This window comes from Corvus hawaiiensis, chromosome 14 (assembly GCF_020740725.1).
Source record: "Corvus hawaiiensis isolate bCorHaw1 chromosome 14, bCorHaw1.pri.cur, whole genome shotgun sequence".
NCBI lineage: Eukaryota > Metazoa > Chordata > Aves > Passeriformes > Corvidae > Corvus > Corvus hawaiiensis.
In genome coordinates this window covers 15,205,616-15,226,441 of record NC_063226.1, presented here as the reverse complement: position 1 = coordinate 15,226,441, position 20,826 = coordinate 15,205,616, and the positions used below count along the sequence as shown (strand labels likewise).

Sequence of the window (20,826 nt, the reverse complement as noted above, 5' to 3'; positions counted from 1 at the left end):
ACAAGCCCCCATGGCAGGAGCAGAGGTGGCGCTCCAGGAGCTGTGCACGGGCTGCTTTGTTTTGCGGGAAAGGAAGGGCTCGGGCTGCTCCACTCCCCTTGTTTGCTTCGGGCTCGCCGTGCCTGTTGGGGGGCAGTGCAGGGGGGAAGGGAGAAAGCGTGGGCTTCTCTCGCCCGTGGGTGGGATTTTCCCCAGCATGTAGGGAAGGTTGGGCCTTCCTCAGGCCCCCGAGAGAGAGAAGATTTTTGACCTTTTTCCTTGTTTCTCCTTTTGGTCTGTAATCCCTTTTCATTAATTTGTTGTTTGTTTTTCTTCGAGGAAGCGTTGTAGGTGGTGTCCAGTCTGGATCGGGAAGTGCTTGGGACCAGCTGCGGCGTGGATGGGACGTGGCCTTGGAGAAGGCCGAGGACATCGCTTGGGAGCAGCTTTTCTTCCGGCGGCGGGTGGCGTGCGGTGGGTCCCCGTCTTCTTGGCACGGGTGGGATAAGGGCTTTTGGGAGATGGCAGCGAGCACAGGAGCATCCCGCTCTGGGCAGCTGCTGAGGAGGTGGATCTGCCACGGCTGGCTGCGGGTGGTGGCACGTGTCCTGCCATCCTGCTCTCCTGCCAAAGGCAGCAGGGACGGGCGGCTTCGGGCACCGCTCTGAGCACGGCCAGCACGGCCTGGGCACCGCGGGCGGCTGGGACAAGGGGGACAGCAGCCTTCACGTGACGGGCGGTTTCTGCTTTCTCTCCTTGCAGCCGGGCTCTGTGGATGCTGAGGCTGCTCTGGGCTCCGCCAGGGCTCTGCTGCGGCTCAGCACCGGGCCGGAAGAAGCCAAAGAAGAACCGGTGTGAGCTGCAGCAGAGACGTGCCCGAGCATTTCGGCAACGCAGCTCAAGCCTGCAGAGTGCACGCCTCCAGGGGAAAACATGACACCCCCCCCCGCCCCAAATAAACTTGTTCAATAACTTGTGAAATGAAATCAATGTGGGATGACCCCAAATGACGTTTCTCAGCTTGCTCAAGCTTTAGCTCAGCCCTTCTCTGAACAGTTCTCTGCCCCACCTGCCCTTTAGTTCACAAGTGCTCCCTCCCTCTTTTCCCCCAGTGAGTTGCCAGCTCAGGGCGGTCTCTGTCGCACTGTAGCCTTCCTTGATGCCCCTGACCACGAGGAGGAGGAGCGAGCCCCAGGTTTAGGGACTCATCCTGTCACTGGCAGAAGAACAGCAATGTCTCAGAGGTCCGGCGAGACCTGAGTGTCATTCAAGAGCTGCCCTCCAGGCCTCAGCTCTCCTCACTGTTAGCTTCCCACTGCCACTTTTCCTCGTCCTTGCAGCAGGATGAGCTCTGTGAATGCCCTTGACCCTCCCCACTCCTGCCAGCCCAGCCACCCAGCTCAGTTCGGCTTAAGCTGAAGCTTCTTTGTCTCCTCTGGCACGCCAGTGCAGTTCCCTCTGCGGGGAGCAGCAGCCCCAGAGCACAGCAGGCAACAGCGCAGGCCGCACCTGCACCAGCTCCCCTCCACGCGTGGCTGGGCTCTTGGTGGCAACTAAATGCTCCCTGTTTGCAGCTGTCACTGGAGGATGGCCCCAGGGCAGAGCCCAGCCGGGCTCCCACCGCATCCCCCGGAGCTTGGAGCAGACAGTGGTCCCAGAGCTGAGGTTAATGGTGCGCAGCCGGCGCTGCGGCTCGCAGTCAGTGTTTGCAAGTGTTGCCTTCTCACCTCCTGCAAGTTGTGGGGAAAACGAGCTGTGCGGCCGGGCCAGCACTGCCCCTCTGGGCAGTGACAAGGCTCAAGGTCTTTGCTGTTGCAGAGGAGCCGGCATTGAGCCTTAGCAGGGCCCGGCAGGTGCGGAGCCGGATCTCGCCTGCTGCCCGGGGCTCGCTGCCCGCCAACCGCCCCCACCCGCCGCGCTGCGTTCTGCAGGGATAGAAGGCTCTGTCTGCACAAGGGTTCCCATAATGTCTTTGTACCCGTGGCTGCGGAACGAGCACGGAGAGCGAAAGTGTCAGTCACGTTGCTTGTGCAACGCATCAAAGAAATGCGGTCGCCAGTCGGGCTATAACCAGAGACGTTTATTAAAAGTGTCAATAGCTTTTATAATCTTTTCACCATCGGGTTAGAACAGTGTGAGCCTGGATAGCCAATAGTAAAATTGTTAATAAGCTTGCTAACCAATAATAGTCGTGATCAATTCCCTAACAGCAACATCAGACTTTTCTCCCAAAGATAAATGCTTGTGTAATACTTCTTTCTGCAAACTATTGTGCACCTGCTACTTGTTACATTTTTAAAAACTTTGTTCCATCTCTCCTGCCTTGACTGAATAGTCCTTGCTTTCTAACGAAACGCTCTGTGTTCTCCCAGTTGCAAGTTCCCGGTGTTTTCTTACTCTACTGGGTCTTTCTGACTAAGCACTGAAGTCAAGACTCAAAATGCGTAACACCTTCTTTTTCTCATTGAATCTCTTGATCACAACAACACTCCCCCACAAACAGCCCTGGTTCCTCAGAGCCTGCCTGTACATTCCCGAAGCAAACTTCAGAGAAAGAAATGATCGGGTTTCTGCACCCTTTCATTCACCGTGATGCGCCGTCAGGAGGCTGCTGTTGCCTCTGCCTTGTGAATTGGACCCCACGGCTGCTGTGGCACCCCTTCCGGCTGCCACCTGCATTTTTCAGCCAAACTGCAACTGCCGCTTTCCAGCAGGGCTATCCACGGTGCTTTCACGACAGCGAAGTCAGTCTTTTTGTCGCAGGCATAAGGATCAGCAGATACTGGAATGCCCACCACCCCTGAGCACTAAGGCGAGGAGAATGAAAGCCATACAGGCCACATTCACAGCGCTCAAACACAGCCCTGTTGCTGGTGCTCTTGAAATAGAATCAGCTGACAGAGGCCAGCACAGAAATTGCCTCTGGAGTGTGGAATGAAACGAAAAACTCCACCGGGAGAAAGAGGAAGCAGAACTTCTGCACTCGCTTCATTGCTTCTTCCCAGCAGCAGGAGACGTGGATGTCCAGAGGTACGTGCCGCTGCTGCTGACCACAGTGAGAGCACAGCCTGCTGCCCAGTCCCAGCGGGAACCCCAGCCCAGCCCAGGGAGCTCCCGCAGCGTCGGCAGCTCAGCGGACGCGGTGCCGGGGCCGCAGCCCCGGGGACACGCCCGCCCATTGTGGGGCAGCGGCGCAGGCGCAATGTCCTGCGGCCCAAACTTGCTGCTGCTGCCACGCACGGCCCATCCTTCTCCCCCTCCTCCTCTCCCAGCACGGCGCAAATTGCACCTCGCGGGATGCTTCCCCGGAGGCTGCTCAGGCGCCCCGCTCCTCTTTCCACCTGAGCGTCACTGCGGAGGAGTCTTTGGCGCGCTTCCGTAAGCCCGGGCCTCTGGCTTCGTGCTGAATCGGGGATGCAAACGGCCTTGTTAAGAAAGTCAAAAGCCAAGGGAATGGATTAGGAATTATTAGAAAAAACTACCCTTCTTCCAGGCAAGGTACACCAAGTCGTTTCCCACATTTCTCCTTTGCAGATTCTTTCAGTCGTCTGCTCGGAGAGCTCCAGCTTCTTCTGGTGCTTCCCATGAACCGATTGTACTCTTGATTTGCGCACCAACGCACCAGATGTGCAAGCATCTACGCTGAACTCAGAAACCAACCGCCTCTGTCAGACCATTCTCACGTTCCAGGTCACTTGCAAGATGTCCACTGAGAGCTTGGAAGGATTAGCCCACAGCTCTCCACTTCTGGCTGCAGGCTCCGGAGATTCTTTCTCTCCATTCAGCCAGCCTAACAACTGCTGCTACCCCCTCCTCCTGTTTCCTTAGCCTAGAACAGTAACGACGGAAACCTTACCCACCGCACAACTCGCTAGTCCACCAGGAGGAGAAAGGACAAGTTGTCAAGCTCTCAAAACCTTGGTCCGGCTTTGCTGCAAGAGTCGTGCTGCACGCACAGTGTGGCAAGCCAAGAGAAGCTGCACGTGATGGCACATCTTGTGACAGGAGCTCGAGCAAGGTCTCCAGGAAAGGGTCTTGGAAAGAGCAGACATCACTGTGGGCAAGATTCTTGCAAAAGCAAAACAGCTTCCCAGAAGTGACATGCAAACGGAAAGAAACAGCCCAAGATGTTCCCGTATACTATTAATTGCTTCCCTTCTAGGCTCCCCTTTTCTGTCTTGCACTAGTTCTACCCCACCGTCATTCCAAACTGATCTTACCTAGAAGACCTAGGACTTAGCAAGTTTGAGACACTCTACAGTATCATTAGCTACACACAGTTTGCCTTCTCCCTGTTTGGCTTTGAAAGCAATGCTGGAGACACCAGAAGCCTGCCAACGGAAGATTTTAGAGCCCAGTGCATTGCTCGGCTCTGGCTTCTAGAGACAGGGCATGTGCTCCCATGGGACTGCACCCTCAGCAGTGACAATAGACAGCAGAAGCAACAAAGGTGATTCCCATGACACTGTCGCAGGGCTCAAGACTCCGTGTCTTGGCTTCACATGGCAAAGTTCACTGTCTGTTTGGACAGACTCAGCATCCAAACTAGTCTACTTTTCTACCTGTGTCAATGAACAGCAGGAGAAGGAAACCAGCCTGCAGTTTCTTTGCAGAGAGGGCCTTTGCTCCCGGCTGAAAGTGCTGGATTGGCAGGGAGGAGGCAGACAGCTGAGAGCTGAGCTGCTCTATTGGACTGGCATCAGAACTCGGCAAAAAGAGTGTTTCCATTCTTTTCCTTGAATCCTCCTATCGGCAGCCTCCGATTTTCACCTGGAACCGGACAAGAAAATAGCAACAGCCCTGGCGACGAGGGCACCGCGCCGGGCACGGCCCCGCCGCTCCCACTGCCCACGCCGAGCGGCCGGGGAGCAGCGCTGCGCCCCGCAGGGGCCGCACGTCTCCCTCCTCACGTCCTGCTCTGCCCTCCCACGGGGCTGGCTCCGCCTGGCGCTGGCAGGCGCCTCATTCAGCACTTTGCTCTGCTCCAGGCAAAAAGTGCGGACAGCGCTTTGCTTGCTCGTGAGCAAGAGACCGCGGCGCGGGGCGAGCGAGCAGCAGGGGCAAGTTGCAAGACTGCCGCAAGGAAGAGTTACAATCTGGTGAAGAGGAAGCTAAACAAGACGGTGCGTGTGGCGCGGCTGCGGGAGGAAGAGATGCTCCGTGACTCCGCTTCGGCCCCGGAGCGCAGCGGCCCGTGCTGGCCCGGGGCGCGCGGGGCTCGGCCGCGGGGCGCGCGGCGGAAAAACGGACACCCGGGCAACAGACACACGGACACGCGGACAAACGCTCCCAGCGCTTCAGCGGCAGCGGCGGCAGCGGCAGCAGCGGCAGCAGCAGAAGAGCAACACAAAAGCAGCGGTTCTCCAGAGCCTCCGCGTTCCTTCTCCTGCTCCTCCTCTCCTTCTCCCAGTGTCCCGCATCCCCTGTCCCGCTCTCCCTTCAGTGCTCCACTCCCTCCGCCCCTTCCGCGGCCTCCCTCTCCCCATGCCAGGCCGGGCCATGCGCCCGGCCCGCCCGCGGCCCCGGGCGGGGCTGCGCCCTCCCCGCCCCCGGGCGTCCCGCCGCGGTCTCGCCTCCGCCCGGCTCTTGCCGTACTGGCGGTGGCGCTGCTGGGCGGGCATCAGTGCCTGCCTCTTGGGCAGCATTGCCAGCCTCTGGCTCCGGCTGGTCCGACTCCGGCCCCGGCCCCAGGCCCGCCTCCGACTCCGACTCCGACTCCGGCCCCGGCCCCGGCCCCGGCCCCGGCTCCTCCCGGGACCCGCCGCGGACACAGACGGCGCGGCCGCTCCCGCCGCGTCCGCGGCGTCTTCCCCGGTCCGAGCTCTTCCGCTCGGCAGCGCGGCCCCCGCCCCCGAGCCGCCGGTGTCCCCTTCGAAAGAGGCAACATCTGGGGATACCCGGCCCGGGGCGGTTGAGGAGCGGCCGCGGGCCGTTTCTGGAGCCGGGCCGAGCGCTGACAGCCGCGTGTCGCCGGCAGGGAAGGCGCAGCAGGGCCTGACGGAGCGCTACCGGGTGGGCTCGCTGCTGGGGCGCGGCGGCTTCGGCAGCGTGTTCGCGGCGACGCGGCTCTCGGACGGCGCCCCGGTGAGTGGCGGGGCCGGCGGCGGGCGCAGGAGGAGGGGGGGCGGAGGAGGAGGAGGGCGCAGGAGAAGGAGGATGGGGCTCGGCAGGGCGGGCGGCGAGCTCAACCCGCTGCTTCCCTTGGCTTGCAGGTGGCCATCAAACGGGTGCCACGGAACCGCATCCGTCATTGGGGCGAGCTGGTGAGTGAGCGGGGGGAGGAGGGGGGTGGTGGGCAGCGGGAGAAGCCGGGGCGTGACGGGCGGGGATAAGCCGAGGCCCGGGAGGGTGGAAGGCGGCAGGACGCCTCGGGGGAGAGCGGGCGTGGGGGCAGCGGAGGGCGCAGAGCATCCCGGGCTGGGCGAGGGCCTTCCCGAGCCCTGGCACGGCATCAGCCCCACTGACGGCATCGTGCTCCTCCCGCAGCCCAACGGCACCAGCGCACCACTCGAGGTCGTGCTGCTGGACAAGGTGTCCACCGGCTTCCCTGGTGTGGTGCAGCTCCTCGAGTGGCTCGAGCTCCCCAACAACGTGGTGCTGGTGATGGAGCGGCCGGAGCACTCTCAGGACCTGCTTCGTTTTATTCGAGAGCGGGGCTTCCTGTCAGAGGAGGTGGCACGGGAGCTCTTCCGCCAGGTCCTGGAGGCCGTGCGGCACTGCACCAGCTGCGGGGTCCTTCACAGGGACCTGAAACCAGAGAACATCCTGGTTGACCTGGCCACCGGCCAGGCCAAATTGATTGACTTTGGCTGCGGCACCCACCTGCAAGACACAGCCTACACCCGCTTTGCAGGTGAGTCCCCGCCGGGGTAGGCTCCCGGTGCCGGCATCTCGCGGCCCAGCCTGGCTGTGGCAGCGGGGATTCTCCCTTTTGATGCCAGGACCGAGTGTTCAGCCCAGTTGCTTTTGAGTGTGGGTGGCCAGGGGGCCATCTTCCAGCGCTGCTGGCAGCCTTCGCCAGCCACTCTGCCCAGGACTGGCGCTGGGGCTGGGGCAGCCAGCGTGACAAAAACACACCCGTGGGTGGGGGTAGCAGAGAGGGCGGGGCCAGAAGCTGTGCACCCGCCGGTTTGGTGTGCAGGCGAGAAAGGGCTTGGACTGCTCAGCTTGCCTGGTTTGCCTTGGCTTCAGAATGTTTTTTGGGGCAATGCAGGCAGGCAGGGTGAAGGCATGGTTTTTCCCCCCCGGCACTGAGCGGGTTTTCCCTTTGCGTGGAATGCTCGGGCCTTGCCAGGGCTTCCGCTGCCCTCTTGCGACACCGGTGGCTTCTTTTACAACCCACAGTTTGTCCGCAAGTCACAGGCGCTGGCGAGAGGGCAGCGGGTCACGCCGCGTGCCACTGGTGCGGCCCCCGCGTGCCCAGGGATGCTGGGGCGAGGCTCCGGGAGCAGGCAGCATCCCCCTAATGAACTGCCTCTCTATTCCGTAGGAACACCATCGTACAGCCCCCCGGAATGGAACCACTTTGGCTGGTACTACGGCGAGGCAGCTACCGTCTGGTCCCTGGGCATCGTGCTGCACCAGATGGTCTGCGGGCAGCACCCGTTCCCGAAGGGCCGGAACATCAGCTGGGGCCAGCTGTCGCTCCCACAACGGCTCTCTCAAGGTGGATGCTCATCTCTGCGGCACGGGGGGAATAGCGGTGCTGGGAGACAGCAGCGGGCTCACGAGCATCCCGCTCTGGCAGCTGCCGAGGAGGTGGCACATGCCCCGCTCTCCTGCTCTCCTCCAAAACAAAGAATGGATGGGAAAGTTCAGGCACAGCTTGGAGCCGCCATGGCATGGCCTGGGCATGGCAATAGTGGGGCAAAGCGGACAGGAGCCTTCTGCAACTGACCGGCGCTTTCTGGTTTCTCCCCGCAGACTGCAAGGAACTCATCAGATGGTGTCTGTCCCTGCACTCCTTGGACAGGCCCTCATTAGAAGACCTGTCGTGTGATCCTTGGCTGCAGGATATTCACCATCCGTAGAAGAAGGGAGAGAGCCACAGGCACACTTTGATCCAGGGAGCCGGTAAGTTACAGCTCCACACGTGCCTTGGCAAGAAGAAGCCAAGAAACGCAGGCTTTTTTGCCCTGCCTGTATCGCTGCGCAGGGGTCGTCAGATGGGAACACGCAGCCCTTGTGCTGGAGCTGAGCTGCTCTTCCCAGCACTGGTGGCCGCCGTGCAAGCTGCTTTTGCTTGTCCTGCTTCACTGACAGCCGGGGCCCTGGGCGGGGCACTGACAGCCTGCTCTCAGCCGCAGGGAAGAAGGAGCCCCTGGAGAAGCTGTGCCAGGTGGGGCTGCTGCGTCTGGAGACATGGAGGACGACGTCAAGGATGACGAGCTCTTCCTCGACCTGGCCACCGGCAAGCTGAAGATGATGGGCTTTGATTCTGGCACCTTCTTCAAAGCCAGGCTCCACAGCGAATTTACAGATGAGTCCACACCCAGGGGGATGCTCCCAGATTTGGGCATTGCACGGCCTGGCCGGGAAGCAAAGGTTCCCCCCTTTGCTGGGGCGGATGCAACTAATTCTTCAGCCGGCTGCCAAGCTGCTTTTCGGCGGGGCGGGCGGGATGGGCTGGGGTGCTTACGAAATGGGAGTCGGCCCCTGGCCCTGCCAACAGCCCCCACCACCCACTGTTCCCCGGGCTGGGGCTGGGGCTGGGGCTGGGGCAGCCAGCCCGACACAAACAAGCCCCCATGGCAGGAGCAGAGGTGGCGCTCCAGGAGCTGTGCACGGGCTGCTTTGTTTTGCGGGAAAGGAAGGGCTCGGGCTGCTCCACTCCCCTTGTTTGCTTCGGGCTCGCCGTGCCTGTTGGGGGGCAGTGCAGGGGGGAAGGGAGAAAGCGTGGGCTTCCCTCGCCCGTGGGTGGGTTTTTCCCCAGCATGTAGGGAAGGTTGGGCCTTCCTCAGGCCCCCGACAGAGAGAAGATTTTTGACCTTTTTTCTTGTTTCTCCTTTTGGTCTGTAATCCCTTTTCATTAATTTGTTGTTTGTTTTTCTTCGACGAAGCGTTGTAGGTGGTGTCCAGTCTGGATCGGGAAGTGCTTGGGACCAGCTGCGGCGTGGATGGGACGTGGCCTTGGAGAAGGCCGAGGACATCGCTTGGGAGCAGCTTTTCTTCCGGCGGCGGGTGGCGTGCGGTGGGTCCCCGTCTTCTTGGCACGGGTGGGATAAGGGCTTTTGGGAGATGGCAGCGAGCACAGGAGCATCCCGCTCTGGGCAGCTGCTGAGGAGGTGGATCTGCCACGGCTGGCTGCGGGTGGTGGCACGTGTCCTGCCATCCTGCTCTCCTGCCAAAGGCAGCAGGGACGGGCGGCTTCGGGCACCGCTCTGAGCACGGCCAGCACGGCCTGGGCACCGCGGGCGGCTGGGACAAGGGGGACAGCAGCCTTCACGTGACGGGCGGTTTCTGCTTTCTCTCCTTGCAGCCGGGCTCTGTGGATGCTGAGGCTGCTCTGGGCTCCGCCAGGGCTCTGCTGCGGCTCAGCACCGGGCCGGAAGAAGCCAAAGAAGAACCGGTGTGAGCTGCAGCAGAGACGTGCCCGAGCATTTCGGCAACGCAGCTCAAGCCTGCAGAGTGCACGCCTCCAGGGGAAAACATGACACCCCCCCCCCCCCGCCCCAAATAAACTTGTTCAATAACTTGTGAAATGAAATCAATGTGGGATGACCCCAAATGACGTTTCTCAGCTTGCTCAAGCTTTAGCTCAGCCCTTCTCTGAACAGTTCTCTGCCCCACCTGCCCTTTAGTTCACAAGTGCTCCCTCCCTCTTTTCCCCCAGTGAGTTGCCAGCTCAGGGCGGTCTCTGTCGCACTGTAGCCTTCCTTGATGCCCCTGACCACGAGGAGGAGGAGCGAGCCCCAGGTTTAGGGACTCATCCTGTCACTGGCAGAAGAACAGCAATGTCTCAGAGGTCCGGCGAGACCTGAGTGTCATTCAAGAGCTGCCCTCCAGGCCTCAGCTCTCCTCACTGTTAGCTTCCCACTGCCACTTTTCCTCGTCCTTGCAGCAGGATGAGCTCTGTGAATGCCCTTGACCCTCCCCACTCCTGCCAGCCCAGCCACCCAGCTCAGTTCGGCTTAAGCTGAAGCTTCTTTGTCTCCTCTGGCACGCCAGTGCAGTTCCCTCTGCGGGGAGCAGCAGCCCCAGAGCACAGCAGGCAACAGCGCAGGCCGCACCTGCACCAGCTCCCCTCCACGCGTGGCTGGGCTCTTGGTGGCAACTAAATGCTCCCTGTTTGCAGCTGTCACTGGAGGATGGCCCCAGGGCAGAGCCCAGCCGGGCTCCCACCGCATCCCCCGGAGCTTGGGGCAGACAGTGGTCCCAGAGCTGAGGTTAATGGTGCGCAGCCGGCGCTGCGGCTCGCAGTCAGTGTTTGCAAGTGTTGCCTTCTCACCTCCTGCAAGTTGTGGGGAAAACGAGCTGTGCGGCCGGGCCAGCACTGCCCCTCTGGGCAGTGACAAGGCTCAAGGTCTTTGCTGTTGCAGAGGAGCCGGCATTGAGCCTTAGCAGGGCCCGGCAGGTGCGGAGCCGGATCTCGCCTGCTGCCCGGGGCTCGCTGCCCGCCAACCGCCCCCACCCGCCGCGCTGCGTTCTGCAGGGATAGAAGGCTCTGTCTGCACAAGGGTTCCCATAATGTCTTTGTACCCGTGGCTGCGGAACGAGCACGGAGAGTGAAAGTGTCAGTCACGTTGCTTGCACATTCCTTCCTTTAGATACAAGACACATCTATGCGCACCCCCGTGTACAGATCTCTTAAAAGGATAGGCAGGGATAGAGATTTCCCACATAGCCCTTCTTTGGCGTAACTCACCTTGTAAGCTGGCATCCGTGGCATTTTTGTCCCAGCTCTGTGTGAGTAGGTGTCCAAGAGCTGAAGTGAGCAGCATTTAGAAGCAGTTTCAAGATTTCTAGGCAGGAAGTGGAGCTGACAAGCATCTGTGTAACTCACCGTATTCATCGGGAGGGGCTGCTGGTTCTTTAGGAATACGGCACAATGGAGACACGAGACCGGGAAAAATCCCAGCTCTCTGTGGATTTGTGCAAAACGGGGAAGCAGAAGAAACACTTTGTGTCTGCTTGTGCGGACACAAGGTCCAAGGAGCTGGGGTGCCAAAGGGTGGCCTGGGCTGGTGGCAGGTTAAGTCCTGTTTCATGTCATCATAGAGTGGCACAGGACAAAGCTAAAAGCACCCACAGCCACACTGATGAAGTCTTTCTGATGCTGCACATGCAATAGGAAAAGCTGCTGTCACACAATCCATTGGTATTTATAACTTTTATTTGCAATACTTTAGGTCCAAGTTTCAAACTGCAATATTTTTACACTCAAGACACAGTCATGCACAATCCATATTTCAATTTCCTATTGCTTCAACCACAATTTAAAATAACTTAATATTGGAAACAAAACCCAAAATCTTTAAAAAAAGGATGCTGAGGTCAGTGAGATGGATCCATGCCATCAGCACATTTGCAAAGTAAATAACATAGTTCTCTTTTTAAAAAGATCAGTTACCTCTTAATCCAAAGTTACAGAAGATCTTTCACTACACATGTTTTTTTTCTCTTTCATATTTTTTCTGTTTTTTCTTTTTTCTTTTTTTTTAAACAGATAACACGTCTTAAAAAAGGAATGTACAGCAAAATGAGATACATTTCTGCTCAACAATGAAAATGTAGGCTCCTCCTCTGTTTACTTTTGTCTGGATACCCTGAAGAAAAAAATCTAGCAGACACCAGCAGAGGTGTAAACTGGTTGCTTTGGACTAAAGTGGAGTTTAGCACTGGTGACATCCTGACCCAGTCAAGAGTTGCAGAATTCTTTTGCAGATCTCGAACCATGTGCTTGCGGGCACAGCACCTGCAGTGCTGATGCACCAGTGCACGAGAATAACTCTGTTATTCCCCCACCGAATTTTGGCTCTGCCCAAGAAGGAGGTGCTGCAGTCCTTTGCTCCTCGTTCCCATGTGGAGCAGCTCCCTTCCTGCTGGCTGAGCTGCTCAGGCAGAGCCTGGCAGCTCCTGACACTGAAGGGCTGAGGCCTTTCCCCTGCTGCTGTGCTACAGATGGATTTAGCAGCATTGCTTAACGTGGGGATACACAGCAGGACCAAAAGCAGTTGCCTTTGTAGACCTTAAGCTCAAAGGTGAAAAATCTCAAGAGACGAGGATGGAAGAGACTCGCAGGCTGCCTGTTTGCTGTGCTGCCCCACTTGTGAGCAGCCCAGCTTTGCGTGAGGCAGAGTGAGAACAAGGGGCAGCTCCCTCCCAGCCCCGCAGCCAAGGGGCCCCTCCAGTCCCGGGGCTCGGGGCACCATCAGCACCCGCTGCTTCAGCGACCGCTTCTGCTGGCTTTGACAGCAACAATCAAGTTCTCACTGACGCCAGTAGGAGCAGTAGCAGTGCTTGAATCTGATCCCTAAGCCTGGGGCAGGGCTGGATACACAGAAGCAGCAGCAGCAGCAGCAAATGGACATTTCAAAACAACCTCCTGCTACTCTTCCCTCCCATGTGCAGTGGAGTCACACCAGCCTGAGGTGTCTGGGAGCCCTCAATGCACTGACTTCAGATGGCAGGCCCTGGGCTCCATGAGGTTTTGCAGGCAACAGAGGTGGGGATACCCTCTCCATATGGAGCTTCCAAGTGGAAAAGGCTGCTGTGATCAGGCAGCTGCAAGGACAGAGAAATGAGGGTCTCGACCACTGGATCTGTGCCAGTTCCACAGTCCTGGGTAGCAGCCACGGAGCACAAGAGGAACAGAGGGCACAGCAAGAGGGACAAAGCCAGTCAAGTGCAGAGACTAGGAAGAGCGAGACCTGGGAGAAGGAACAGCTGCTTCATTGCACTCTTGGAGAAAGCTCTTTTCTGTTTCAAAGCACTGAAAGGCATGAAGGACAGAGAGGTGACACATAAACAATACTTGCCTGTTCACAAACTTGCCCTCTCAGTGTCCCAGAAGAAATTGGATGAACTGTGTTCTTCTCTCCGAGTTGTCTCACTTAGCATGAGCAGCTCAGCACTGGGAGCTAAAGGAGCTGAAGCCTTAGGCTACAACAGCTGACCAAGAGGAAACTTTTTGATCAAACTGAAGTTGCTAACATGGACCCAGCTGAATCCAGCAGATAGAATCACAGAACTGCAGAATCCTTTCTGTTGGAAAAGACCTCTGGATACCAGGGTCAGAACCTGTTCCAGTGGCTGGCATCCATAAACCCTTAACACCAGGGAGTTGTGATTCAAAGGTGTGTGCAGATGTGTCTGACAGCTCTTCCGACTGGCATTCATGGCTGCCAACCCAGGCCATGGCACCCAACTACGCTCCTTTTGGCTTTGTACCTTCGTTGGGCAAAGCAGGTGCTGCTCACAAACCTCCAGCAGCTGTAAACAAGGTGCCACCAAACAGAGCAGATGGTACCTGACACATAAGTGCTGAAGCTGATGTGTGGTCTGCCGGAAAACTGTGCAGGGCAAAGCTACTGTGATCATAGGCTATTAAATCAATTAGTAGTTTTCAATATTGTCAACTTAAACTAATGATATTGCCCCCAGTTTCCTCAGTCAGGGTCAGATTCTTGCAGAACTCAAGTGCTTGCCTGGGGGAACTGCTAAGCAGCAAGAATGAAGTTTGCAGGCTCGTGCCCATGTGGCAGCCCAAAGGGCACCCATGCAGAGCATACGGGCATCCCTCCTCCTCTTTACTGTAAGACCATTTTTTCTTTTGAGATTACTCTTGTAACCAAAGGTACATACAACTGTTGGTAGGCTCAGGCCAGTACTGGTTTGCAGGCACGATGCACACCTAGGATTATGGCACTCAGCTCTAAACTGCATCCAAAAAGAGATGGGTAAGTGAGATTCTGCAAGTTTCAGTCAGAAAAATAAAATTACCCTGTCAGCTCAAGGACAGACACAAGCAAAGAGAAGTTTCAAAGATCCCTGAAGTGCAAATCACACTCAGAAAAAACTTGGATGGTTTTTCTTGAAAGACAAAGGTCATCCTTTGTCTGCTTCCTGAAAATTTGGGATAAAATTGAAGATAGTTACCTGGGGAGAGGAGAGGAAAAAATAAAAAGGAGATGAACACTTGTATTTATAGGTCTTCATCAACCCATCATTAAGTTGCTGCACATCTGGGCATGAATGAATGGTCCAAGAGGAAACATGGACACCAGGAAGGTGTATGGACCACTGGCTTGGTAGCACTTAGCAAGGCAAAGCTGGCACTAGAGTGCATGCTCTGGGTGTCAAGCGAAGAAACACTGACTCCTGCCTTTAATGGTAGATGTCACAAGGCTCTCTCTGGCTCTTTGCTCACTGGATTTGCTCAGGACTGGACTAAGAAATACAGATATTTACATGCTCAGTGTGAGGAATATTCAGTAGCCACACCAAGGATTATATATTGGAAATAACTGCCATATGGACAATAGAGTATAGTGACATTTCCTACAACTAGAGGAACTAGAGGACCGGAGACAGGTATTTCCCTTCTTGTGGTGACTAGAATGTGCTTAATTTTTGGTGGCAGGACATGGGGAAGGACTGACTCAAAGACCTGCCAAAGCGCAGCCACTGGCCTCAAAGAAACTCAGCACAAACCCTTGAGTTCTTTTGTCTGTAGTGGAGTGGCCAACAAGTAGCCAAAGATGAAGAATAAATACACATATATTTACAGAAGCACTGGACACAAGAAGTGAGAATGTAACTCCAGCCCAAGTTTGGGATCCAACCCTGAGAGCACTGTAAGATCCACCCCCGTGCAGGTTCCCAGGAGTGCATGCAGGAGCTGTATGGAATTTTACATAGGTATGGTTATCTTTTTTCCCTTTTTTTTTCTTAAATAAATAAACTTTTCTGTGCTTCTCAAACTTCCCTGACTTTACTGCTATGCTTCTGTCCCGAAACACATTTAAACCACAGTGAGCTATCAGATTGTTTTCACATGTCTTCATTGCAAGGATGGGAATCATAGTCAAGTTCCTGGATAGGGTATTTCACTGTTTAATTTTAAAATGAAGACAATTAACCAATCTTTTAAAACCTTGGAATGAAAGTGTCTGAAACTTTTAGTTTTCATTTTGCAACAGAAACAGCCTATTTCTAATACTTCAAAAATATATATAACTAATTGCTTGATCTGAGGATAGCAGTCAGAAAACCCGAGGTGGCTCCAGAGATTTTACAGTATTTATCTCTTTCCTTTCTGCAAGGTCAATACTATTGTCAATCCTAATATACTCTATGAGCCTGTAAATAATGTACAAGACTTAGCCTCCTCAGGACTGGATTTTTGTGGGTTTGTGTTGTTGGTTTTTTTAAAAAATATTTCTGTCTTTTCTACATTTAATTTCCAGGCTGGGAGGATACAAACACAGCTGCCATCTTTCAGTATCTAGTGAGTGAGAATTAGCACCAGAGACTGTCCCAAGCACGGAGCCACAGGGATACTGGAGGTACGTTTCCCTGCATGTCACACAGCCTCAGCTGGGCAAGTCCATGCTGAAAACAGCCACCGGCAGAGATTATTTCTGCTGAATCTTGTCTGCCTCCCAGGAATTGGTTTTAAAAGAAAAATCTCTAGATTTGCTGATGCAAAGAAAAAGAAATGTAGTATTTAATAAAATAAAAAGTAAGGCCTCTTAGAACAGCGGTTGTCTTTAAAAAGTCAATGCCAACAATATTCTGTATGCTGAGGCATATACTGATTAGAAAAAAAAAGCTACCATTTGATTTCCTTTTTTTTCGTACCTGCTGTCTTCTGGAAAGTTGTGGTGGTGGGTTTTTTTTTTAACGTAGAGATGCTGAAATATTTATAGGTAAAGGAAATAAATAGGAAATTCCTCCCTTCCGCAATCAAACAGTGTAGTTTATCAACAGAAATATTTAGAGTGTATGTCCAGCAAACACGTGCCATTACAAAGTGCTTTCCTTTTAAAGGACGGCTGTCTGTTCTTTTGTGGACAGGAAAAAAAAAGATATACTGGAAACAGAAACTGTCACTCATTTCTTCACTTCTTACAGGAATACAAACATGTTTCATCCTGATGAATGCTTTACACATTGAGGGCAGCCCATCTCCAGCCCGAATTACTCTTTCGCAAGGAAGCTTTTCCTACAGACAGAGATCTTGAGCTGACAGACAAAAATGGGACCTCACAAGAGAAACAAAGTCTTCTAAACAGAACAGAATCGTTCAGGTTGGAAAAGACTTCTGAGCTCATCGAGTCCCACCATCAACCCAGCACTGCCAAGTCCACCACTAAACCTGTCCCCAAGTGCGACATCTACAAATCTTTTAAATCCCTCCAGAGATGGTGACCCAACCACTGCTCTGCACAGCCTGTTCCAATGCTTGACCAATCTCTTCGCCTTTTGGTAAAGAGATTGTTCCTATATCCAATCTAAACCTTCCCTGGTGCAACTTGCAGCCATTTCCTCTTTTGTCCCATCACTTATTATTTGGGAGAAGAGACCGATTCCCCCATTGCTCCAACCTCTTTTCAGGTAGTTGTACGCTGCTGGAATTCAGCTGCTGTCAACCAGCACTCCCAGATCTTTTCCCACCAGGCATTTTCCAGCCACTCTTCCCCAAGCCTGGAGCACTGCAGGGGGTTGTTGTGACCCAAGTGCAGGATCTGACACTTTGCCTCATTGAACCTCATCCAACTGGCCTTGGACCAGCAATCCAGCCTGTCCAGATCCCTCTGCAGAACCTTCCTGTCCTCCAGCAGATCAACACCCCAACACAGCTTGGTGTTACCTGACTGAGGGTGCCCTTGATCCCCTCGTCCAGATCACTGATACAGATATTGAACACAACTGGCTCCAGTACCCAGCCCTGGTGCACCATTGGTGACAGCCCCAGCTGGATGTAACTCCATTCCCCACCACTCTCTGGGCCCAGCCATCCATCCAGTTTTTTACCCAGAAAACAGTGTACCCATCCAAGCCATGAGCAGCCAGTTTCTCCAGCACAAAGCTGTGGGAAACACTAACAAAGGCTGAATTCCAGGTAGGCACATCCATAGCCCTTCCCCTCATGCCCTAGGCAAGTCATGCTGTTGTAAAAGGAGATCAGGCTGGTCAGGCAGCACCTGCCTTTCCCAAACCCTCACTACATGGGCCTGATCCCATGGTCGTTCTGTATGTGCCGTGTGATGGCACTCCAGATGATCTGCTCCATGACTTTTCCCAGCACTGAAGTCAGGCTGACAGACCTGTAGTTCCCCAGATCCTCCTTCCAGGTCTTCGTGTAGATCAATGTCCCATTTGCCATAGTCCAATCAGCTGGGATCTCCCCCTTAGCCAGGTAAATGTTGGAAAGCGGCGCAGTGAGCTCGGATACTCCTGCCGCTATTCACCTCCTGCTGCAGCTCTGGCCCAAAGTGGACACGTCCCACAGTTGTACTCATGCTGCTGCCACCAGGACTGGCCTAAGAGTAGGGCACAGCCTGCAGCTGACACCTGGCTGGCAGCATGATCCCACCAGAGCTCTGTCTGGGCCGCTGCGTGGGTCGTGGTGGGTGCAGAGCTGAGAGAAGCCAAGGCTTTCTGTTGGGTGGACACCACTGTTCCCCGGTCAAGCTGGCAGGGCTTCAGCACCTTCCTGCACGCCCTTCTGCACCATCTGCTGTGCTATGGCCTGTTTGCTTGTTCTGGCCACTCCTGCTCCCCAGGGGCTTTTTTTATGGAGGGAAAGCTTGGCAGCCATTGCTCCAGGTCGTGTCAGCCACTGTCGCTTCAGCTGTGGGCTTCTGGCAGCTCCCTCAGCTCCTCCTGATGTTCTCCCAGCTCAAGAAACCGTAGCTGCTCGCCTCAGCGTGTTATTTGGCCATCTGAAAAATCGGACCTGTTGTGCTCCCCAAGAAATGAAGAAAAGTTAATTCCTACTTAGCCGTGGTAACTCAAGGAGGGTTGCCTCTGCCTGTTGCCTCTGCTAAGGACACTGGGATGGCCAGCGCAAGCGAGAGTAGCAACAGTAAGGACACTTGCCACACAGACTGCAACTAAACAGGACACCAAAGCCAGACAAGCTCCTGGCCTGATTCAAGAACAGCCTAAGCATCCTTCATTTCTGCTGGCCAGACATGAAGGCAGCGAGTGCCTTAAAGGCTACTTAACCCTTTTCAGGACCAGGCCAACAGGGAGATCTATAGCAGAAAGCTGTTTTACTGTGGGGTTTTTTTTGCTCACTGGGTGTGTTGCTTCAGTTGCTGTTTTGAAGGTCCTGCATGAGTTGTACTCCTAAAATACAGCAACAAATACGCCGTGCAAATGCTTTTACTGAGTGAAGCCACACTGTGTCTTTCAGCAATGAATAAGTAAAACACAAATTGCATTCTGAAAATATTCTGCTCCCTTCCAAATCTGTTGACTAGTCAAGCACAATCCTCAGGCACATCCCTGATTCCCTCTCTTGCAGCAACTCAGAGCTTCATTACGCAGTGCTTGCCATATGTAGGACAGCAGAGAGCATGCTGGCCTGGTGCCTCTGAGTAATTCTGCAATCCACTCTGCATTTCACACCTTTGCTCTTGCTCAGTGCACAACTCCAGGTTTTAAGGCGCTTTCTTCCAGGGCTGGCTGCTGCACTGGCTCCTGCAGATCTGAACTGTGCAGGTTGTCCCTCGCGTCAGCCTTGATTCCCAGGGCAGAACTCCTGTGCCTGAAGGACACTCACCTGTGCAGGAGCCTGCAGAGCAGCCCGGCTCCCTCACCCTCTGCCGAGAATTCTGCAGACACTACAAACCTTTCCCAGAAGCTACAAGACAGCTGGGAGAAGAACAGGCACCCTCAGAAGAGACACCACCGCTCTGCTCTGTTTGCCCTTCTCCACTCCTGCAGAGACTCAGGATGGCCAATTCCATCAGGCTGCGCATTTCACAGCATGGCCATGATTTCCCAGGGGAGCAGCCCACGCTCAGTTTGGCTCTGAGACGGGAGGATTAGTCCTGTCCCAGGAAGAGGCACTCAGGGCCAGGCTGCTGCTTCTTGTCACCACCAGTGCCTCCTTCCAGCCTGGATCTGCTGATGCTGAGGCTGCTCTGGGCTCTGCCAGGGCTCTGCTGGGGCTCAGCACCAGGCATGGCTGGGCCCCCTCTCCCCTCACATTGCTCTGACAGCTTTGCATCAGATGAGCCTGTTCTCAGCACACCGACTGATCTTTCTGCTTTTTCAGCTGAGTAAGGTTCTCACCCAGGCAAAGAGATTGCAGTTAGGGGTACAAATCCAATTGGCAAGAATTAAAACACTACACAGTCCCAGCTGAATGCCTGTATCTCCACAGGATGTTTTTGTCTGTCCCACTCTTCATTCCTTTTTGGTTGGAAATGCAATTGCACTTTCTCCCTCATCTAGAAGTACCATGACTGGGCAAAACCTTGCGAGTGGGCTGTATTCAAAAGGCAGTGCAGTCTGGAGTTGATGAATGAAGAATTGCCCTTCTCCAATTCCAAACCATACCAAAAACCCCATAAACACGACTTTACATCGTTAAGAAAGAACTGAATTAAAAGTGAATGTACAGCTTATTCACAGGGTGAGAAGGAAGGGAATCTTCCAACTGAATTTACTTTATCTTGGAAATGATTGAGGCAGCAAAGCATTTTCTGTCATTACCTCTCTGTCCTTAGCCCCGATTCATCTTAAAAATAAATTAAGGAGCCAGAAAGCAGGAAGAAGACAAATGATAATTTTTACTCCTTGAGGAACTGGGGTGGTCCTACCACCATGACTGTGACCGTTGGTTTGTTCATCCATCCATCTGTCCCACAGCACGAGAGTTGAGGTTTTACAGAGTTTGTGTTCTCAGTCCTGCTCCGAGCTGGCAGGGCAGAAAGCCGACCTGCAGTGCTAGCGGCTGCTGTTCTTAATTGCTTCCTTCGCTGCAATGATCAGAGGAGTCAGGCTCGAGAGCGGCTTGGCTAATTTTAAAAATGGATGCTGCCCAAAGGAAAAAAAAAAAAAACAAAAAGGAACCATTACTTTCCAAACTCAGTTCCTCACAGGCTCAAGCAGGATTCCACTCATTACCAGAAATACTCAGAAATAGGTCTGAGGGGACCATCTGCACTTCCACCTTCACGTCCAGAACATTGCTATCACAGGCAAACGTGGCCCACACACCTACCAATCTATTTATCCAGGTGTCTTCAGCTTGCTGGGATTTTTGCCCTGCCAGTGCTCTGGGAATGCTGCTTGCTGCCCCAGAGCTTTGTTCCTTTCAGGAAACTCAAAAGACTCACTTAGGTTCCTCCTTTCTAAAGACACAAACTGTGTTAATTGTCAAAAAAGATGCGTGTAAGTCATTCTTTAGGAAACTCCAATACCTCTAAGAAATGTTTAACCCAGTAGGATTTAGGCTTATGTGTTTTCTCAAGACCTGTACTGAGGTACAGGTTTTCAGCAGCAAGTCAAGAGCAGGGAGACAAGTGGCAGAGTGCTGATGGAGTCAGCTCTGGCTTGCAGGGAGAGCAGTGTCTACCTTTCCATCCCCTAGCCCTCCTGTGCTGGCTGGCACTTCCCTCCCAGCAGGGACAGTCAAGTGGCACATTCTACAGCTCCCTCTCTGCCACAAAATCTGGCAGCAAATCTGGAGCAGCTTGACTGTGCAGGAAGCAAACAGAGCTGGGACAAGTCCTGTTCAGCTGTCCCTGTTTGGGTGGCAGAAACCACTAAAAATGGGGCATAGTGGCAGAAACCTCTAAGAGAGGAGCAGGAGGGACAAGCCGGGGCCCCCTCTGAGGCTCATGGTGAACTCCCCACAGCCTCCTCCCTCCCACAGCCAAATCTCTG

At 54.6% G+C, this 20,826-nt stretch overlaps 2 protein-coding genes and 1 long non-coding RNA gene across 12 annotated transcripts in view; 2 read left to right on the top strand and 1 right to left on the bottom strand.

Moving 5' to 3' along the window:
• Positions 1–168: 168 nt before the first annotated feature.
• On the top strand, positions 169–781 carry LOC125332977. The gene is made up of 3 exons (XR_007206704.1): positions 169–179; positions 319–453; positions 742–781. It is a non-coding gene; the product is annotated as an uncharacterized LOC125332977 (long non-coding RNA).
• Positions 782–1,945: 1,164 nt separating this feature from the next.
• On the top strand, positions 1,946–8,281 carry LOC125333330 (serine/threonine-protein kinase pim-2-like). The gene is made up of 11 exons (XM_048319193.1): positions 1,946–1,991; positions 2,985–3,034; positions 3,252–3,357; positions 4,736–4,875; positions 4,968–5,173; positions 5,622–6,063; positions 6,192–6,242; positions 6,466–6,832; positions 7,469–7,645; positions 7,903–8,052; positions 8,242–8,281. The coding sequence occupies exons 1-10, from the start codon at positions 1,946–1,948 to the stop codon at positions 8,007–8,009; spliced, it is 1,692 nt and encodes a 563-aa protein (XP_048175150.1). The 3' UTR covers positions 8,010–8,052; positions 8,242–8,281.
• Positions 8,282–11,293: 3,012 nt separating this feature from the next.
• The window catches only part of PAK3 (p21 (RAC1) activated kinase 3), a 131,576-nt gene continuing 122,043 nt past the window's right edge, over positions 11,294–20,826 (bottom strand). For all 10 annotated transcript variants that reach the window (XM_048318543.1, XM_048318542.1, XM_048318545.1 and 7 more), the window contains one exon: positions 11,294–19,974. In XM_048318543.1, coding sequence (XP_048174500.1) covers positions 19,885–19,974 — 90 coding nt within the window. In that variant the 3' untranslated portion in view covers positions 11,294–19,884. The remainder of the gene's footprint in view (positions 19,975–20,826) is intronic.

Excerpts from the sequence above, each read along its gene's own strand:
- LOC125333330 (XM_048319193.1), top strand. The coding sequence starts at position 1,946 with ATGTCTTTGTACCCGTGGCTGCGGAACGAGCACGGAGAGCGAAAGT. Across the intron at positions 1,992-2,984 it reads CGAGCACGGAGAGCGAAAGT|CAGCAGGAGACGTGGATGTC; the intron begins GTCAGTCACGTT and ends GCTTCTTCCCAG. Across the intron at positions 3,358-4,735 it reads GGAGTCTTTGGCGCGCTTCC|CCTCCGATTTTCACCTGGAA; the intron begins GTAAGCCCGGGC and ends TCCTATCGGCAG.